At 35.8% G+C, this 22,925-nt stretch overlaps 1 protein-coding gene across 18 annotated transcripts in view; it reads left to right on the forward strand.

Moving 5' to 3' along the window:
* NRXN1 (neurexin 1) overlaps positions 1-22,925 on the forward strand; it is a 1,251,736-nt gene that overhangs the window by 519,999 nt on the left and 708,812 nt on the right. For all 18 annotated transcript variants that reach the window (XM_066378279.1, XM_066378280.1, XM_066378291.1 and 15 more), the window contains one exon: positions 15,591-16,029. In XM_066378279.1, coding sequence (XP_066234376.1) covers positions 15,591-16,029 — 439 coding nt within the window. The remainder of the gene's footprint in view (positions 1-15,590; positions 16,030-22,925) is intronic.

Here is a 22,925-nt window from a genome sequence, read left to right on the forward strand (position 1 = left end):
CTAAGTGTTAGTGTTATTATCCTTTGGGTCAAAGTGGTTTTATTTTTCTCTTAAATATTTTATTTATTGGTTTTAGAGAGAGGAGAGAGAGAAAGAGGGAAGGAGGCAGTAGCAGGAAGCACCAACTCCCATATGTGCCTTGACTGGGCAAGCCCAGAGTTTCGAACCAGCGACCTCTGCATTTCAGGTCAATGCTCTATCCACTGCACCATCACAGGCCAGGTTGAAGTGGTTTTATTACTGACTAATATATCTTAAAAATAAGGTCCTTAATTTTAATGCTCTCTAAATGATTTTTCCTAAAAAACCTCCTTCTATTAATAGTTACTGGCACTTGTTCTAATAAATAAGTTTCCAATAAATTAAATTGGGCTTTTTAGTTCTAGAAAAATATAGTATATCAATACCATACTGGAGCATGAGGCAAAGGGAGCAACCAGTAATATTAATTCTATCATTACTTAAAACTTTAATATTTGTTCATCATGAATTTTTTTTTGCATTAACTTCAGAAATATTGCTTTGAAATATTAGTTTTCTTGATTATTTAGTTTTTAGCATTTTTTCTCCCCCTTAGGTTTTTGTATCCAAAGTGAGTGCCTCACTCACCTCACTCATTCTCCCTAGTTCTGTCTCTGCTGTACTGGACTTTATTGGTTATAATGAGAAAACAAAGTCCCCAACATGTATGTTGCATCACTATTCTCTTGCTAATTGAATGAGGCTATAACAACCAAATCTAAATTGAGACTCGAAGCTGACTCTTAGAATGTCATTTCTACTCATGCTAAATCTAAAAAAATTCAAAGCAAATTTTGTATTCCCTTTAAAACATGGTTCAGTAACTTGGCATTGAGTTAAATTAGCACAACATAAACATGACACTAAATCAAAGTACCATAGGATGGCCATGAGAAGTTATTCTGAAATCATGGCAGATAGAGAATGGGATGGAACCTAAGGGGTGTTTTTCTTAGTGTTAAGAAAAATCACAGCTGGTCAAATGAACCACTTGATGGAGGAAGTGAAAAGACCTAAGGTGTCCCTTTAGGTGATGAGGCTGAGAAAATGTGCCCAGAACCAGTGCTGACTAAGAAAAGAGGAGTCAGCCAATATCTTATGGGATTAGCATAAAAACCACATCTGTGAGTCTAGAATCAGGTACATGTTGAATTAGAATCCTGCTCATTCATCTGTTAGTTATGCAATTTGGAAAAGATAATTAAATTCTCTGAACCTAAGTATGGGGATAAAAATTCCTACTTTATTAGGTTGCTGTGAGAAAGAAGAGAGTTTATGTAATGTAGTTTAAAAAGCATGGGGCACCTAGAAGGTGCTTAATGGTTGGTTATTGATGCTATTATGATTCACATTAACATTATGTCAAGCAACATACCAGCTAATACAGGGCAATTAGGAGCAAGTGGGTGTAAACAGCCAATCACAGTGAGCTATCTGCTGGGGGGTAGTAGAGGGGTGGCTCAGTATTTGAGCTGGAGTAGAAGACAGCCAATGAATCGGCATGAAGAGAACACATGTCCAGTTAGCCACCTAAGAGATGGCCAACCTCACCTCGGATTAGCATCTATATGCTGATGAGCTCAACCCTCTTAATGTCTGAATAAAGCAAGAAAATGGCCAGGCCTCTGGTCACCTAAGAAGGCAGGGAGCCTTCAGCAAACCAGCAGAGAAAGAAGCTACTTTTAGGAGAAAAAAAGTGAGCAAAGCTGACTCGGGGAATTGTTCTTATAGAAAGGGAAAAGTTTTGGGATATTGGTTGGGAGACTGCAGTGATGTGAAGGAGGAACTGATGACAGTAATTAGTGCAACAGGCCGTTGTTCCACACAAGGCTGGATATTCTTATAGTACTGACAGGTAGGCTGGTGAGAGTCATCTTGATATACTGAAAATATATTCTTATCATTATTTTCTCAAACTATCATTTAATTTTTAAAAATCTTTAACCCCCTCTTCATTCTGTAGTACTACTGAGTGTGTGTGTGTGTGTGTGTGTGTGTGTGTGTGTGTGTGTGTGTAAGTCCAATGTTGGGATTCAAATAATTTAACAATTGGTTCTCTGCCCTAATGAGCATTTTAAGTATAAAAAAATGATATACTGAAAGGTAGTTTATTACTTCATGCATTTACTACTTAAATAAGAACACTAAAAGGAAATACAAAACTAGATTATAAGAGTTTTAAAATATTAATGAAAAAATATTAAATAATACCTGACAAAAACCAATAAAACTGTTAAGATATTTCCATATTGCTTCCTTTTTTTTTTTTTTTTTTTAGTGAGAGGAGGCGAGGTAGAGACAGACTCCTGCATTTGCCCCAACCAGTGTTCACCAGCAAGCCTACTAGGGGGTGGTTCTCTGCCTATCTGGGGCATTGGCGGTTGAAATTGGAGCCATTTTTCACACCTGAGGCAGAGGCCATGAAGCCATCTTCAGCACCAGGGACCAACTCGCTCTAACCGAGCCTTGGCTGCAGGAGGGGAGGAAAAGAGAGAGACAGAAAAAAGCAAGAGGGGGAAGGGTAGAGAATCAGATGAGTGCTTCTCCTATGGGCCTTGACTGGGAATTAAACCTGGGACATACACACACCAGGCTGATGCTCTACCACTGAGCCAACCTGCCAGGACTCCATATTGCTTCTTGATTGGCATCCTCACTTGCAATTTTTTTTCACCTATGGACAAAATGAACATCACTATGGGTGCTTAGAATATGCTGTTGTGCAGATGAACGTTAAAAAAGAGTAAGGAATGTGAATACGTGATTTCCATATTGGGTAGCTGTCCAGGCTCCCACCTTAGAGAGAACCCTGATTACAAGTGCCATTTTGACAACCGGTTCACCATACAAAACAAAAAAATTAGGTATCGGTTCTGCTGAACTGGTGCAGACTGGCTGAATCCCACCACTATATAAATGGATTTGGGACTTTTGAGAGCCCAGATAATTTTGCAGTGATTCTTCTTGTTCCCAGTTCATATAAAAAACCTGTCTAGTAACCAGTGCTTATACAATGTCTGGGTACTAGGCCAAATCATTTAAAAAGTTTAGCCATCTGAATACTTAGTCTAGGAGGCTCAACTGCTATTGCCATTTAAAAGTAGTAATTATTCATTATTTGTTAATCAAAATGAATAAATATACCTTTCAATCACTTATAAACATGAATCTATCCATATGGAAGAAACACGAGAAATTGACACAGAACTTTATTATTATTATTATTTTTAGCAGCTCACTGAATTTTCCAAGCCATCCAGAAATCTAAACATACTATCTTCCTCCAAAACAAGGTGATCCCATTTCGGTTTCTCTCCCCAAACCATGAAGCATTTCCATCCCTTTCATTTATGGGCTACCTGAGATTCCTGGATCCACCTTTCATTGAATCTCACAGCCCCAAATCAGTTTTCCTTGGGATCATGTGAGAGTTTGGACGTTGTGTTTTTTATTTTAGTGAATTTTCCTTGGCAGAGGCCCTGCTCCTGCCTGGGAGCTGATTGAGCTTCAGTAGAGCCAATATGTTTTTCAGTTCTCTAATCTAAACGCTGCCAAGAATTTCCTAATGTGTGCCACTAGAAATTCAGCAGCACATGAAATCCCATTCATTAAATAAACAGTTAACTAAGAAGCCCTTGGCAAAAGGCACAACCCATCTGACATTTGAAGCACTTGGGACTTTCCAAAGGAAATAGTTAAAGAATGCATTAAGAAGAAATAACCCAGTGCTAGGCAGTCATAATTGAAAAATAATAGTTCTCAATCTGGAGTCTTTATACTTTTCAGGGTCCTTGAGATTAGAAATGAAAAACAGTTATTTATGCTCAATTTTTCAACAAACCTAGAATAGGCTACATACATATCCACTCTTATTAGCACAAGCAAAATAAAACAACTATTTGCATCAGGCTCTAATTCTGTCAACTCAGTGTGATTGCTATCTCATTTTGTCATTTGCATGCCTTTAATAAATTTAAAATGATCAAAGTAAGTATCCCTTAGTAAATACTATTTGTTTAGTAGATAAAATCTTTGAAAATGTAGAGTTCACAGGAGACCACAAATAGACTTATGAAATTTGGAATTATTTATGTAAACATTAAGATTTGAGAGTGATTGCTTCACAAATACTTCTTTGCTTTTTAGAGAAGTAATCACTTTTTTACTTAAATGGCAAGCACTGCCCTCTTAAATATTTAAGATTTTAACATTTAAGGTCTTACACGCTTGAGACCATAGCAATAACAATAATGGCTATACTTCACTCATGCCAAAGACCAAGCCCTTAGTACTGTATGTGCTTAAATAATACTCCAAAATAAGTATTAGTAACTCATCTGATAAAGGGGGAAATTACTTCTGAGAAACTAAGGAAATTGTCCAAGGCAGTATAACTAATTAAGAAGCTGAGCAAGAATTCAAACCTAGGGCTGTTTGAATCTATATCCATATATATCTATCAATATATCATGCAATAGATCATGCCTTCATAAAATCACAGAACAGATTTTTACACACAATTTCTCAGGAAGAAGTCGACTTTGTAAAATCTTTTATTGTGGATACAAAAGCAATAGCATTGGCTGTCTTAGGTGTCTGCTTTCCCGTCTCTTTTGAGGGTTCTCAGGTGGAGGTGTGATTGAAGAGGAAAGGCTGGCAGCTAGGTCCAGAAAGTGGATTCATACAACCTGGGTACAGTACTCATGAATTAGATGACCAGCTCTTGAAGTCTCAGGTCAAGGAGGCTTAATAGAATCTTACAGTTTTTATTGCTGAAAAGAACTTAGCCACCCTAGAAAAGCATCCCATGGAAGAAAAACAAAACAAAACAAAAATTATAGAGTCTATCCCTGGCTTTGGAGACAGGTATTCAGGTTCTGTCTTGTCTACTACTTACTGGCTCCACACCACTCGTTGTGTGTCTTGGGGATGGTGGCCTTACCTCTTAAAGAAAGTCACATTAAAGTGGAGTCAGAGGGCGTTTTGCTTTCTCCTGCACTGAGTCTCTTGCCCAGTCCTGCAAATCTCTTTGATTGACAGGCCACCCACTCCTTGTATTTAACTTCAAGAAGCTCTATCAGGGCCTTGTGATGATTGGAAATGAATTAGTGTGCTAATTCTCTTCCTTTTTCTGACTTTATTTCTCGACTTAGTTTTACATCGATCCTCCAACTATTAAATAATAGCATTTTCTGACATAAGGCCAGATTCACTGTTGTGTTAAAATCAACATTATTGTAATAATTTATGGATTATAGCTTTACTATTATTATAATGACAGGAGTGTCATTTTAAACAAGATATAATTTCTTTGTGCTATATAAAACTTTCCTTATGTGACTTTGAATGAATAATATGCCACAAGCTTTGGCCTGTTACATTTAAGGAAACCTTTAGTAGCTCTGTTATATACTATATGTTTAAATTATCCATTTAGAAAATAAAGATCTCTGTATGATACAATGTATAAACATTATTAGAATAATTAATATAAATGGTTTGGTAGGAGAAATATAACATATATTAGAACATATTATCAAGCTATAATAATTAAATGAAGTGGGACTAGATCAAGAAAAAAAAAAGAAACAGATCAATAAAATAATGGAATGTACAAGAACAGAACCTGAATATATAAGTAGTTAATATGGGGTAGCCCTTACAAATCAGTAGAAAAGGGAAGGAGTATATAAAAATTGTGCTGGCTCCAATAAGTAACTATTTGGGCAAGGGGTCCCAATTTGGATTTCCCCTTGTTAAGAAAAGACTAATACTTTCAAAAAGATTAAAAAGTTATACACACAAACATTAAATTCAATAATAAATATTTTACATAAAAATGTGTTCATCAGATTTCAGTTAGAGGAGGACTTTCTAACATAAAAAATGATAAACAAGGTCAAAAGTGATTATGGATTCAAATGTTAAGATTTTGGCTTATCCAAATCAATATATAGCATGTTATCTCGGTTCAACAGGCAAAGGACAGACTATTTAGATGTATATTTATATATACATCTCCATGTATACTAGTAAATATACATATACTAGCTAGTACCTTATATACTAACAGCCACCCCCTTTGAAGACTATAAAATTCGATGATGGAGGAAGCTTCATTGAATTCATGAGGCCAGATGCAAAAGAACATTAGATAAATGATCTAGATATAACATTTGGTGCCACTATTTTGTTATGATCATTTTAAAGGTATCATTCTTTAAACTGGGAAACTCTGTTCCCTTAAAAAATAATAATTGTGGCTACTTTTTTTCTCATTGAGCCTGGCAGACAGTTAAAACGTTTATGGATAAGGCAGGCATGCAGCACCTGCCTGCTTGGAATAGAAGCTTTGAATTCTAATTTATGGGGTGTTACATTCTGCAAGATCATGAAAAACTGATGTTGAAAAAATGTCTTCATCACTTAGTGGCAAAATAGCAGTAAACACTGCAAGTTTATTGTTTCTGGTTAACTTTTTCAGTGTCTTTCTAAATGCCATTAGTGAGGAAATAACTTCAAGATTTTTCACCCTCAGGACATTTTTTCCTTTTTTTCTTTTTGTATTTGAGCGTTAGCTATTGTGAAGCTAACACAGTTTTAAAGTTAGAATTGCCTTTAAATTAGTTACAGTTCCCCTTCTGCCATGTTGCAGAAGGGATGCTAATTTGTAGTTGTTCTCATAATCCTACACCTACTGTATAAATGGTTCATTGTCCTATTTATTTTAACAAAGTTGAAAAACATCAGACACTGAAATCCCCAAACTTGTTCATGATAAGATAATGCCAACTCAAACACCCTTAGCTCATCTGATCCTCAGTTTCCTCACCTGAAAATAAGGGGATTGATCTAATTTTCAGCTTGTATTTACTTATTTTTAATAGGCACCTCAAATCTCATATTACTAACAATAGTGGTTTATGTTTTCCCCAAAGCATTACTGAATTTTTAATGTTGGAAATATAGACATTTCTATTTAATGGAACTTGAGTTCTTTTGCCACTTGCATATGCCCTTGAAACCTTCATTAAATAGAGCTGTGAACCCAGGGACACCACCAGTCTTTAGCTCCCATGGCCAATTTGTGCACGTGTCCAATGTTGTCTAAATAACTTAGGCAGGTCAGTGATGATGGAAAAGACAAAAGCAGGAAGGTTTTTCTTTTCCTTTTTCTTTGTTTTTCATAAATAAGACCTATTTGATCACATTTAATTGGAATTAAAGAAAAATATTTCTCTTTCTACATTGCATAGACAAAATTTTTTCTCTCTCCAAATTTCAGCTAACATTTGTCTTCAAATGAAATGAGTTACATTTCTCTTCATTGAAAAATGATGTTGGCCTTGGCCAGTGACTCAATAGATGTTGGCTGGTGTATGGATGTCTGGGTTTGATTCTCTGTTAGGGCTCACAGGAGAACTGGCCATTTGCTTCTCTCCCTGTTCTCTCCCCCTTTCATCCCTCTCCTCTCCTGAAACCAGTGGTTTGAGCTTGGCCCTCTGGTGCTGAGAATAGGTCCCTCGGAGTGCAACAGTCTTGGGTGCTAAAAATAGCTCAGTATTTGAGCATCAGCCTCAGATAGGGTTGCCAGGTAAATCCTGGTTGGGAGCTTATGGGAATCTGCCTCACTCTCTTCTCTCCTCTTACCTAGAAAACAAAAAGAAAAGAAAAGAAAATCAAAAATATTTTAGACTTTTTACATTCCTTTTTGGTATGAGAAGACAATTTCGATGAAAATTTTATCTGCACATACTCTCTAAATAAGAATAAATTATGGGTATAAAACTACCACTCCTCATGTCCCCTTAATCAGTTAATTTCAACAAACATTATTTTCTTTTTTTACCTTTTTACTGTGCAAGGCTCTCAATGTAGAAAAGTGAATTTGCATAAGAAACTCAATCTTGGGTGGAAGATAAGACAATGCTGATGGCAATGACAACAAAACAAAAAGTGACCAGCTTGCCTCTACACTGATTTTATGTTTTCTCTTCATGATGGCAGAAACATTCAGGAAAATCTGTTTAAATTTCTACTTTTTCTTAATTATAAAGTAATCTCTTTTTTTCCCTGGATCTATCCCTTCCCTGTAGTATCCCAAGCCTATAAGCACTAAAATTTGCTTTTAGGCCCAGACATTTTTTATTCCAAATGAGTAAGACCATCTGTGTGTGTGTTAACTAAGAACTCTCTAATTTAATACATATGTGTATATATATTTTTTCTGGCATAATGACAGCAGGTTTAACATACTACATATAAACATGTTATAAACTGTCTTTGTGTTTATGTGTGTCCACATATAGTTTATACTTTACCAATATATTATATTTGCCAATAGCAGATATTCAAGAGAAATTAAACTGGTTTATTTTCAGTGAATCATGTTCTTCTATCGCACTGGGCATACACACAGGGGAGTGATTAAAATGGCATTTTCTTTAATGCCATACCTAACAAGAACTTGTCTGGTTAAATTGAATGTGTGGGGACTGAAAATTAATTTCAAAATAATAAGTAAATTAAGGTGTAGGAATGTGAGTTGCAATACATTTTATTTCTTTTTTGAGCTCTTTCTTACTAGGTCAAACAAAAACAAATACAATTTACTTCCTAGTTGCTGGGGTGGTCCTTGTACTGTTTACTTACTGGTCATATTTTGAAATAATCACATTGCTATAAAAAGATGATGCATGAACAAACCACAGATAAGAGAAAAGAAGAATTAGATTTAGACATTTGAAATATTCTCACTTTTTCTTAACAGAATAAACTTAATAGAATTTTAGAATATATATATCTAAATATATATATTCTATAAATATATATATCTCTAATTTTAGAATATATATATATATATATAAGTGAAATACCTGTTGAGAAATTACATTATAACCCTGCAACCAGAGAAATAGGGCCCTCTATTTAAATCGAACTTGAAGAGACATTTTAATTAAGAGGCACATGAAAAATTCCATGAATATTTGATGCATTTAGAGATATTTTAATGAGGACAGATGGAAGGAAAAATACTGGTTTTTGGAATAACCATGTAACTTATAACAAGGCCATCCTTTTGCATGATGGCAAATAGTAATTTGATCATGAATCTCCTACTTAACAAGTACTATGAAAAAAATGAAGTGAAATTTCTTGCTGAGATGTTAAAACAAAGTTTAAAGTTAACATCATTAGATATTCAAACCGTGTTAGACATGGTCCCAATAAAAGCCTTTCAATAAGCTCTGTGGCCGCACATGTTTCTTGGTCAACTAGGATAACATTATCAATTTCCTAAGAGGCTTGTGAGAAGTAAATGCATATTACATATAAATCTTTGGTAACGGAGCCTGGCAGAAAGTAAACACTCCACAGATCCTGAACTGGTTCTGGTTGTTGTGGTTGTAATGATAGTTTTTGTTGTCACATGCCTCAGAAGCCCTCTCAGGAGTGGAAGTGGAACTCCCAAGATGGCTACTTCTGGTGTATATTTTCTGGCTAAGAAACCTCATCTCCAAAGAAAGCCTGCTGTGTACATCAAACTACACTACACATATCAGTATGTGCAAGGAATCCCCAATCTGCTTTGATCTCTTTAATCCTGCTGTTTGATTAAGTACTTTAAAACGTAGACTAGTTATCTACTATGCACCACATTAGCTCTTACCCTTGTTACACTTATGTTGTACAACTACATTAATTCACTGTAAGAATAATAATATTGTTCATACAGATAACAAAAACATGAATAAGAGCAGCTACCTGTATTTACTTGAGCACATACTCTGTGCCAGGCCTTGTTCTGAAAACTTTAATTGAAATATAATTTATCTTTTACAACAATCATAACATGGCAGATAGTCTTCCGATACAGTTTTACGGGTAAAACTGAGCCTCTGCAAGGTTGATGGTCTTGCACAAAGTTGCAGGGTTGCAAGATAGTGAGCTGGAATTCTCTCTGAGATCTGACTTGACAACCAGATTCTTCATCCTCTCTTGTTATTGTCCCTAAGAATAGAAGAGAAAACCAAGACTCAGATTGTGCTCTCTCAAGGAGGGCTACGACAGTCCAGATCTTTGACTCTAAGAAAAGTGCTCATTTCCCTATTCTGCATAACTCTCGTAGTTAACGTATGAAAGGCCTTGATTAATACATGTTGCTTAGCTAAATTAAGTCAAGATCCTCATTAAAATGTCTACATGGAAACATATTTATAACAACAAAAAACCGTATGACTGGCAAGTGTTTTTCTACTGATCTATTTATTTCACACACTTTCACTTCCTGTGGGAAGAACCTTATCTATCAGCTACCGGCTCTTCAATACCATCTGTACAAACATAGCTAGATCTAATCCTTGAGGCATGTCTGTATACCTAAAGATGTAGTGAGCATTCTCTTGACTAATAGATTAGGGTTTTGATATATCTCAGAATAGAGAACAAAATCCTGATGCCAAAACCTCAACTGGAGAAAGTGTCAGAATAAGAGAGGGAACAAGAGGGTATCTTTTACCCCTGCTCCAAAGCACATAGATTGAGAAAGGGAAAGCACAAAGATTAACGAATGTGAAATGCCTCTCCTTTTTAGATGTGTTTTAGGAAGTAAGAAACTGAGACATTGTGAGGTTAGGTAACTTGACTTAGGCAATCACTTTGTGATTAAATTAAGTCTCTATCCAAACCATCAAACTTCGATTCTTTAGACTGTTTATATCCCCTGACTTTATAGAACTATTATCAAGATTAGATAAAATACTCAGCGACTATTTCATATTTCAAGCCTAAAACACAAACACATTACTCCTATTCTTTCACATTTAAGTTGAGGAACATTTAAAAATTCTAACCAATGTAGAAGGAAAGGAAAAAGACCATTATAGCAGGGTGTGGAAATTATATGGCAGCTAAACCAAACAGCTTCTGAAAGAGCAAGTAGCAGCCTGGCCTGTGGTAGTGCAGCTGATAGAGTGCTGACCTGAAACCCTGAGGTTGCTGGTCGGAAACCCTGGGCTTGCCTGGTCAAGGCACACGTGACAAGCAACCGACAAACAGCTAGAGTGAAGCAACTACTTCTTGTTACTCTTCTCCTCCTTTCTCTGCAAAAATCAATAAATAAAATCTTTAAAATAAATTTTTTTTAAGGAGCAGGTATCAAATAAATGACAGACAAACCTAAGGTCTCTTTTATACTATTTCTATCCCTTTGGGAGTTATGATATAGGCTCATGAATCAGAGAAGTAAAAATTAATATTTTTGATTACTCTTCAAAAAAATCAGTATTCCAAAAAAAGTCTGGATTTATAGCAGATTCAAATTAGCATACAGTGATATCACTAATTTCTAACATGCCAAAGTATATAGAGATTTGTTGAATGTTGAAACTATTAAATTACAGCTTTTGATATAAATAAGGGAAAAGATGCATGAATAATCATAAATGATTGAGAAACATTATCATAAGTAAAAGAAGCAAAAAAGAGCTTACATGAGAATTTTTAGAAAATTTGAAGTGCTTACTGGCTACTCCTTATTATTATAATTGAACTATATTCAGGTCATTTTAAGATAAATCTAACTTTAGAAAAGCAGGGTGATTATAAAATCTGGGTCACATGAAGTAATAGTGTAGAGCTGAGAGCTATCAGCCTGCCTATCCAAAATTGCTTTTCTGTCTTCTCGAGTTGCCTTTCAAAGAATACAAAATGAGAAGGGGGAAAAAATACATTGTGCTTCTCCTTAAGACAGTTCTTCTAGGAAAATGATTCAACCTCTGGAGAATTTTAACTCAGATGTTTTTCACTCTAAAAGTAATTTACACCCTACAGAATGAGTTTGAAGGTGAAGTTTTCTAATACATAGGCCAGCTTTCCATTTATAACTTAATGTGCACAGGGGCTTCGACATTTTCCTAGAGAAATAGGCTGAACATAGTAGCTAGGTTATGATATTGGTCCACAGTACTGCAGTCTGTTGTATTTTAACTATATTTGAAAACATAGGTATATTAATACCTATAATATAATACCTGTAATCTGGGAATGAGATTTTTAAAAAGTAAAGGAAGAATTTTATTCCATTTTCACCAAATCTTTTAAGTGTGTCTGTCTGTGCCAGGTGCACCGACTTTGGTGTTGCACTGTAGTCAGCAGGGTCCCTGCCTACATCAAGCATAGAGTCTGGTGAAGATTAATTTTCTTTTTTGGGGAGGTGGGACATAAGGACAGTACATGGGTAACACTAAGTGATATGATCAAGGGAATCGCTATTTTTCTTCTCCATCTTCCTGAACCTCCCTATCACCAGAGCACCCAGTTCACTCATCACATTATCAATCTCTCCGCCTGGTCTTGCCCTAACTCCACATCCTTCAGGTTTTTGGTAGCTGATATGGGACTAATGCATCAATATACCCACTTGTTCATGTCAGAAACACTCAATGCCACTGCTATGGTCTATTGCACAGGAAATCTGTTAGCACTAATCAGCATCATCATCTGACATTGGGTCAGAGAATACTCATTCCTGACCACTATTTATGTCAAAAGAATTTCCAAATGTTAAAATGTAAATTACAAGTAGAAATAAAAAATAATTCATGGTAGCTTGAACATTGCAGTGAGAGTCTATAAAAGTTTGAAATTATCTGTGGAAAGCATTTTCTCCACTTCTAAAGATACCAAAAGAAAGGCAATTCTAAATCAACTTTCCCAAGGCTTAATAGTTCTTTCTTTTTTCAAGGAAGTATACTTAAGATTTAATCTAATTCCTTTTTGTTATTGCTTAAGTACACTTTCTCTTCTTTTGTTGTCAATAGATGCTTTATTAAACCATTATACATATTTGTTCAAATAATAAGGGATATGATATTCTTTATCATAATCCTTCCTCAAGATAAAAGTAAATTGAAACACTAGGACTAGCTTTGAAAATCTGTGATTATTTAGTTGGCACAAATCGGGTATAAAAATACCAATTATATGAGTGTGCTGAATTTCTAAATGTTTTCTTATAATGGATTAATTTAGAACTAATATCTCTGTGTCTACTTAGTAAAGAGATGATGATACTTATTATTATGGAGTTGAGGTAGTTGATAATTTTACCATGTACCTGGCTTGGGATTGATCACCATTATGTAGATTTTTCTCACATATATTTTCTTCTTGAATCATTATAACCATTCTATAACATATTTCCTCCCTATAAGAAGATAAAGAAGGCTTAGAGATCATTCCGTTGGGTAATGCTGGAGCTGGAATTTGAAATTGGGGAGACCAATACCAGAGCATGCACTCTTAATCACTGAGAAATAAAGTATCAATTAACAAATCAGATCAGGAGACCCATCAGCCACACTAATCCTTGGCTCAATTGATCTTGGATTTGGTTAATTTGATAGCACTAATCAGACTTAGGCTTTCCTACTGTTTCTATTATATAAATATATTTTTATACATGTATAAATGAGTTTATAACCTGCCAGTGCTGGCCACTGTGAAATTTTGAGTGCCCTCTTAAAAGAATGTAAATAGTTATCTGGACATGTATAACTAATTTATCCATATGTCAGTATGATATACATGTTTTGGAAATGTAATTATCCATGATACGCATTTTGTATAGAAAGGTTATGAATCTCTCTTTATTCTAATGTCAAAATAGCTACACACTTACTAAGACGATGCGATAGCAGATGCATCAGATTGTGGGCACTGCCTGTGGAGTTGTCTGTTCAATGTGCTATTTGAATTCCAAAAAAAGCCCTAGTACCAGCAATCAGAACCACCCACCACTTTAGAGGGAGTGCCTTGGGAAATGAGAGTACAGGAAAAACTTTGCTCTGCATTGGTTTATATCATATTCAAAGTGAAATGAAATGCCAGTAATACAGGTTGAATGGATTTAGAGTAAACACCATGTTTCAGAGTTACATAACATTATTCCAACAGATATTAATATAGGGCTGGGTGAGAGGGCTTCTGCATCTTTGTTGTATTTTGTGGTTTTTCTAAGAAAATTTACGATGTTTTCTACCTCAACTTGCGATTATCTTACAATTAATATATACAAGATGGAGCAAAAGTAAGTTTACAGTTTTCCTTATGGTAAATCATACAATAATTAATAAGTGATAACACAAGAATAAACTCTCTTTATTGAAAACCTACTTTTGGCCTGACCAGGCGGTGGCGCAAGAGCGTCCGACTGGGATGTGGAGGACCCAGGTTCGAGACCCTAAGGTCACCAGCTTGAGCGCAGGCTCATCGTCTTTGAGCAAGGCTCACCAGCTTGAGCCCAAGGTCGCTGGCTTGAGCAAGGGATCACTTGGTCTGCTATGGCCCCTCAGTCAAGGAACATATGAGAAATCAATCAATGAACAACTAAGGAACTGCAAAAAGAATTGATGTTTCTCATCTCTCTCCCTTCCTGTCTGTCTGTCTCTATCTGTTCCTCTCTCTGACTTTCTCTGTCTTTGCCACAAAAAAAAAAAAAAAAAAAGAAAAAAAAGAAAACCTACCTTTGTTCCACCTTTATATTATCATGGATATCTTGACCATAGAAGAGATTCTATATTTTAGGAGACTTTTATACAAAACTATCTAATTTCAAATATTTCACTAATGAGAAAACTGAAAAACCTCAATACTTGTATTTAATAAGCAAAGTATAAGGTCTACCGGAAAATTCTGTCCGTTTCTATCACAACAAGTTTCGACACGTAAGCACATGTTTATTTGGCGCATGTGTGCCTCTCTATTTTTATCACTTAATGTATACATACTGACATAGCAAATTAACTAAAGCAAAGTTGATTCACGTTAGTCTTATGTGTGAAGCCATAGTGTACCCATGGCTACTGATAAAGTTCACTTATGCCACTGTAATTTTTATGAATTTCAACAAGGAAGAAATGCTACAGAAGCATGTCTGTCGCATCCACCATATTCCCCGGACTTAGCACCCTCCGACTATCACTTGTTTTTGTCCTTACACAATTTTTTGAAGGGAAAAAAATTCAAAAATGAAGAAGATATCAAACAAGCACTGGTTCAATTTTTCGCATCAAAAGATAAAACATTTTTCAAAAATGGGATATACAAACTGCCCTCACGCTGGCAAGAAATTATTAATAATGCAATTATATTATTTAATAAAATTTATTGATGGTAAGAAAAATTTGTATTTTGTTTTATTCCAAAAACGGACAGAACTTTCCGGTAGACCTTATATAATAGCCACCTAGTGGAAGCAAATGGCGTTCATAAATTCAGATCTACACATACTCACAATAGAAACTCTCGGCAGATTTATTTAAATTATTTGATTTAACTATGGGGAGTTTGTGTGTGTGTATATTATATGAATAATATTAAATTGGAATGCTTACTGTTCAACAAATTGATACTTGAATTTTATTTGGCTGAAAAAGCTGTCTTATACATCAAAGGGCATTAAACATTGTGTACCTTTTCATGATCTACTCACCAGTTACATGAGCTGATAACAAGTTGTAAATATCAAAACAAGAGGCTGGTTTCTCATTGTTATCCTCTGCCTACAGGTTGTATATAAAAATAATGATGTAAGGCTGGAATTATCTCGACTTGCCAAGCAAGGAGACCCAAAGATGAAGATCCATGGAGTAGTGGCGTTTAAATGTGAGAATGTTGCAACTTTGGACCCAATCACCTTTGAAACCCCAGAGTCTTTCATCTCTTTGCCCAAATGGAATGCAAAGAAAACAGGCTCCATATCATTTGACTTCCGCACAACAGAACCCAATGGCCTCATCTTATTTAGTCATGGCAAGCCACGACACCAAAAAGATGCCAAGCACCCACAGATGATAAAGGTTGACTTCTTTGCTATTGAGATGCTGGATGGCCACCTCTACCTCCTTTTAGACATGGGGTCAGGTACAATAAAAATCAGAGCCCTGCAGAAAAAGGTGAACGATGGAGAATGGTATCACGTGGACTTCCAGAGGGATGGACGCTCAGGTAATTTATCTATTTTCTGTGCTGTTTATCTGCTGGGATCCCCCATCCACCCGTCTCCATTCCTAAGGAAGTAAAACCAAGACATAGCAAAGATTTTCTGCATTTCTGTCTTTAGGCTAATGGAAACTATCTGTTACTATTTCTGTTTCACATCATATAAGAATCAGAAGGAGCTAATTAATCATCAGAGTTGGACATCAAACCCCAAATGCTCAAATGGCTTCTTAAATGAATATTTATTGAATAATTGAATGACAAATCTTGCAATAAATTATATCTTGAATTTACAAGTAACAAAATTTAGTGTTTTGGCATTGCCAGTTGTCTCTTACATTATTGGACGTTTGGATTTACCTGAAATGGCAAATGTAAGATACCAAAAAAAAGTTAATGATCCACACATAAAATCCTTAGTTGAATACAGCACACTTTTTATCCAAGTTGGGGCGAGGGTACCAAAAATACTTTAATCAATACATCAGATTTCAAGCACACTGCAAAACTGTACCTTCCAATTAGCTTTCCTTTCTGGAGAAAGTTATTTGGAATTCCACCAGCCATGATTCATTTCCCTGGTTTCTTTTTGCTGCACTTTTTTCTGAAGGTGTGTTGTGTGGCAAGGAAAAGGGGGGCTTCTGGGACTTGTAGGGTGGGCTTAGAGTATAACATTTCTTTACTCTGAAATTTTGAAGTGGATTAGAGGGCAGAGGGAGAAGAGTGGCATCAGGCTTGATAGGGGTGTCAAGGGGAGGGGATAAGAATTATCCAGGCAGAGATTATAACATTTGTGTGTGTGTGTGTGTGTGTGTGTGTGTGTGTGTGTGTGTGTGAGAGAGAGAGAGAGAGAGAGAGAAGTAATTTTTTTTATAAATACAATTTAAAGTACATCTAGAAAAAATTTTAAATTGAATTTTGAGAATATGTATGTTTTTAGTCAGACTTTTTTATAATCTAGAACATAACTGGTCAGAATAAGTGGACATCTTTTGGAAGATCAGCAAGGTAAAATATATCACATTTCAGATCAGTTGTACTTTATTCAACTAGAAATTAGGTATTTTCTAATTATGTGAAAAAAATGTCAAAATTTTAGGAAATGTTAAAGACTATAAAAAGGAAAGTAAAGCACTCATTATTTATACCTGGATATTTCTTTCCAGTCTTTTTAAAATTTTGTCTTTAATTATTAGTTGATATACAATATTATATTAGTTTCAGGTGTACCATATGGGGACTTATATTTTTGTGCCTTACAAAGTGATCACTGTGATACATCTAGTAACCATCTAACTCTTTCCAGTCTTAAATGGTGATGCATTCTAATCGGTATCCCCAAGTTCTTTGGATGACATATTGCAATAAGGATCAGATAAATACCTTAATCATGGACACAGACACCAGTGTAGTGATAGCCAGGTTTGGGGAGGTGAAAGAGGGCATAAGAGTATAAATGACGATAAAAGGAGAATTGATTTGGGGTGGTGAACACACAATATAGTGTAAAGAAGATATGTTTTGTGGAAATGTGCACCCAAAACCTATATAGTTTTGTTAACCAGTATAATTTTAATAAATTCAATAAAAAGGAAATAAAAATAAAATTAGTATATATATAATATATATATAATACCTTAATCTGCAAGCAGAATAAAATCTATACATTCTGTTTAAGTTCTTTAATTCATTCAAATTACCATAGTTTATTAACTGTTCTACTAATACCTTCATTGGAAAGTTCAAAGCAAAGAATATTCACCTTAATTTACAAAGTTCAATCCTGGATGGGAAGAAGAGAGAGATGCTTAAGAGTATTGAGAAAGAACACAAAAAGTGAGATTTTTGTTGGTATCTGATGGAAAAATTATTACTATGCTTAGTGTTGTTTTCATGGAAAAGTACTTTTTTGTGATTACAATGTCAGATTAGTGAATTGAAACAAACAATATAAAAACCAAAGCTTATTCAACCACGTTCTGGCCTTTACTAATTGGAAAAAAGAGAGAGCTCATATTATGTTGGCCAAGCTCAAGGGAGTTTAATGTAATTTTAATAACTGCAGCTGTTAATATTTTATATATAGTATTTTAATTAAGTTCTATATTTATACATTACATTGGTTTGGTACAAAGCAGCCTTTTAATGATTAAATGGATAACTATACTAGCTTTTATTTTATTTAAAGGATATTTTTGAGTTAGATGAAATATGAAGATTTATAGCTCAGTTAAAACTAGAAAATGTAGAATTTCAAGGAATAATTTCTTTTACTCATTTTCCACATCAGTTATATTTAGAGGCTTTATGAAAATTACTCTTCATATAATGGGGAAAATAACACTGCCATGACATGAGGGCATAAGGACTGCTTCCTGACTCATGAACAATGAAGGTTATATTTACTGATTTGCCTGGGTTACTCCTTAGTGTATTTAAAAACATTTAATAACATTTAATAATTTTTCTGTTATTAAAGAAGAGAAAGCCCAGACCTAGGAGTTATTCTTTCTGCTATTGACCATACAAAGTAAGTAGGATAAGAGCCGTGGTCATTAATTTGATGCTAATAACTTTTGGTTATCTTGGTAGGAGATACGGTTAAAACTTTACTTGGTGGGTAGACTGATTATTTTAATATTCCCCAGACAGTTTATAATGGAAACCCATGTATTAGAGGCAATTTCTTATTTATGTTTATGACCACAGTTCCTGGTACTTTCTTGTACAATAGCAGTTACTTGATAAATATTTGTTTAAATAAAAAAAAAAAAGAATAAAAACATGTAATGACTCAGTACCAACTCACCCCTAACATTTTAAAATAGTAGCATCGGCCCTGGCCGGTTGGCTCAGTGGTAGAGCGTCGTCCTGGCGTGCGGGAGTCCCGGGTTCGATTCCCGGCCAGGGCACACAGGAGAAGTGCCCATCTGCTTCTCCACCCCTCCTTCCTCTCTGTCTCTCTCTTCCCCTCCCACAGAGAGGCTCCATTGGAGCAAGGATGGCCTGGGCGCTGGGGATGGCTCCTTGGCCTCTGCCTCAGGTGCTAGAGTGGCTCTGGTCACGACAAAGCGATGCCCCAGAGGGGCAGAGCATCGCCCCCTGGTGGGCAGAGCGTCGTCCCCTGGTGGGCGTGCCGGGTGGATCCCGGTCAGGTGCATGCAGAAGTCTGTTTGACTGTTTCTCCCCATTTCCAGCTTCAGAAAAATACAAAAATATAAATAAGTAAATAAAAATTAAAAAATAATAAAATAGTAGCATCATCTTACATTTGAGGAGTAATAGCACTTTTTTAGTTGTAAATGTAACTTTTTAAAGTTAAAATACCGTACTTTCTAAAGCAGTTACAAACTATACTATAGGAAAGTGGTTCTCAAAGTGTGCACCCTAGAAGATTTCCAAGTGTGCCCTATGGTATTACAGAGAAATATGTGCCTGTTGGGGACCAAAAAACCAACAGGGTTTTGGAGTTTAGATTTTTAGGGGACAGAGGTATGGGGAATTGGCTGTAAGTTGACAGTCTACCCAACCCCCCCATCTCACTTGCCTGATTAAGTTGCAAAAGGCTGTTAAGCTGTGGTGCTGGATTGTTTACACTACCCACCATATTCCCCAGAAAGACTGGAGGCAAGTTTCTTCTATCCTTTGTTTGGTGTAAAGTTAAAATGATATGTATGGTAGGGGTTTTGGATTGATGATTAAACATAAGGCATTGTCTCTTGAAGCCTTTTGGATTTCTATAAAAGAAGAATACGTGGCAATATCTAAAAAAGCTTTGAACATTTTACTACAATTTTCAACATCCTATTTATGTGAATGAGAATTTTCTACCCTAAACACAATTAAAAGTAAAAACAGAGGAATTCTTCAATGTATTGACAAGGAAATGAGAGTTTGCCTTTCAAATATATGCCCAAACATTGAAGAAATCTCTAGGACACATCAGGCTCATGTTTCTCATAAACACAAGAATGAAAAAAACAACACATTCGCATAGGGAATTTACTAAATCTTACTAAGAATATATATATATCATATATATATATGTTATATATCATATATATAACATATATATATGTGTTATATATATATATCATATATATAACATATATATATATGGTCTACCGGAAAGTTCTGTCCGTGTCCATCACAAGTTTCGACACGTAAGCACATGTTTATTTGGCGCATGTGTGCCTCTCTATTTTTATCACTTAATGTTTACATACTGACATAGCAAATTAACTAAAACAAAGTTGATTCACGTTAGTCTTATGTGTGAAGCCATAGTGTACCCATGGCTACTGATAAAGTTCATTTACGCCACTGTAATTTTTATGAATTTCAACAAGGAAGAAATGCTACAGAAGCATGTCTGTCGCATCCACCATATTCCCCGGACTTAGCACCCTCCGACTATCACTTGTTTTTGTCCTTACACAATTTTTTGAAGGGAAAAAAATTCAAAAATGAAGAAGATATCAAACAAGCACTGGTTCAATTTTTCGCATCAGAAGATAAAACATTTTTCAAAAATGGGATATACAAATTGCCCTCACGCTGGCAAGAAATCATTAATAATAATGGCAATTATATTATTTAATAAAGTTTATTGATGGTAAGAAAAATTTGTATTTTGTTTTATTCCAAAAACGGACAGAACTTTCCGGTAGACCTTATATATATAAGATAACTTTTTTTAAATTTTTTAACCCCTCTTTTTTATGAATTCTAAAAAGCATAACTCAAAAAATGTTTTTTATTGTTAGAATAAATTTAATTTTGTCGTATTTATTTTTGTTTAATTACCATAAAAGCACGCTTGGACTTTATATTTTTTCTTTAATATTTGACTTAATTATTATAACATATTTCTCAGAAATTTGTATATAGTGCACCTACAATTATTTGTAGGATTTTAAATGTGCCCTGACTTCAAAAAGCTTGAGAACCACTGCTATAGGATAACAGGTCCTGTCCTTCTTTTAGAGATACAATACCAGCCACCAAGCCCAGATATTCCCCTTAAAATGCAGTGAGGAAGTTAAATGATTGTTAGAAAATGGTGGCACAAATATGACAAGCTTTTATGAGAACAGGACTGTTATCCCTACTTGTTCATGAACTATACATGCCATTCAGCAAACATGTAGGTAGAAAGAAAATCAACCAAGAGGAAGGGTGCTCACTCCTTTTTGTGAATTGGGATGTGCAGCCACAAGTACCCAAATGACACAAATATAGATTGGTTGCCAGCCACAACAAACTTCAAAACACAAGTAAGGTGCTGATGCAAAAGGAAAGATGTTTATTCAGATGTTGTCATGACGTGGGAGAAGGGTGGACTCCCATCTGAAAGACCACCCCCACCCCTTCTTCCTGCTCAAGACAGCAGCTCTTTTTTTTTTTTTTTTTTTTTTGGCAGAGACTGAGAGAATCAGAGAGAGGGACAGATAGGGACAAACAGACAGGAAGGAAGAGAGATGAGAAACATCAATTCTTCGTTGTGGTTCCTTAGTTGTTCATTGATTGATTTCTCATATGTGCCTTAACTGGGGGCTACAGCAGACCGAGTGACCCCTTGCTCAAGCCAGTGACCTTGGGCTCAAGCTGGTGAGCCTTGATCAAAGGCAATGAGCCCATACTCATGCTGGCGACGCTAGGGTGTTGAACCTGGGTCCTCTGCATCCCAGTCTGATGCTCTATCCACTGTGCCACTACCTGGTCAGGCAAGACAGCAGTTCTTATAGGGATAGGGAGGAGAGGGTTCTTTTCTTATTCAATTATCTTGCTAGCTTTCTGTGGGCTCGGGCCCTGTTCCTTCTTCTAGCTTTTAGAACATTTGGGCCAGTGGTGGGATTTAGCCGGTTCACACTAGTTCAGCACAACCAATAACTGATTTTTTGTTGAGTTCGGCAAACCAGTTGTTATATGGCACTTGTAATCAGGGTTCTCTCTAAGGTGGGTGCCTGGACAGCTGCCCAATATGGAAATCACAAATTTACATTTCTTACTCTTTTTTTAACATTCATCTGTGCAACAGTGTATTGTAAGCACCTATAGTAATGTTCATTCTGTCCATAGGTAAAAAAAATTACAACTGAGGATGCCAATCAAGAAGCAATACAGAAATATTATAAATAACAGTTTTATTGTTTTTTGTCAGATACTATTTAATATTTTTTCATTAATATTTTAACATTCTTATAATCTAGCCTTGTGTATCTCTTTTATTGTTTTTATTTAAGTAGTTAATGCATGAAATAATAAACTACCTTTCAGTATATGTTCTTTATACTTAAACTGGTCATTAGGGCAGAGAACCGGCTTTTAAACTATTTGAATTCCACCACTGAGTTGGGCCTCATTCATTCATCTTTCTAGCTTTGGCATTAGAACTTACCCCTGCCACTATCCCGGCCAATGGGGGAGACTTCCTGTCTACTGTAACAATAATAAATGTGCTAGTGACAAGATAGTCACCAGGATGTGCATTTTCTGAAGATTTGCTCTTTAATCCTTTGCTCAATAAAGGATTGGTATATGAACCCCTTGTTTGGTGAGAAATATTATCTTCCTTTGAATACTTTTGTAGAACTCATTTTAAAAACAATTAATTGGGTCCTGGCCGGTTGGCTCAGTGGTAGAGCGTTGGCCTGGCATGCAGAAGTCCTGGATTCGATTCCCGGCCAGGGCACACAGGAGAAGCACCCATCTGCTTCTCCACCCCCCCTCCTTCCTCTCTGTCTCTCTCTTCCCCTCCCGCAGCGAGGCTCCATTGGAGCAAAGATGGCCCGGGCGCTGGGGATGGCTCCTTGGCCTCTGCCCCAGGCGACAGAGCGAGCCCCGGAGGGGCAGAGCATCGCCCCCTGGTGGGCGTGCTGGGTGGATCCCGGTTGGGCACA

This window comes from Saccopteryx leptura, chromosome 3 (genome assembly GCF_036850995.1).
Source record: "Saccopteryx leptura isolate mSacLep1 chromosome 3, mSacLep1_pri_phased_curated, whole genome shotgun sequence".
Taxonomy (NCBI): Eukaryota; Metazoa; Chordata; class Mammalia; order Chiroptera; family Emballonuridae; genus Saccopteryx; species Saccopteryx leptura.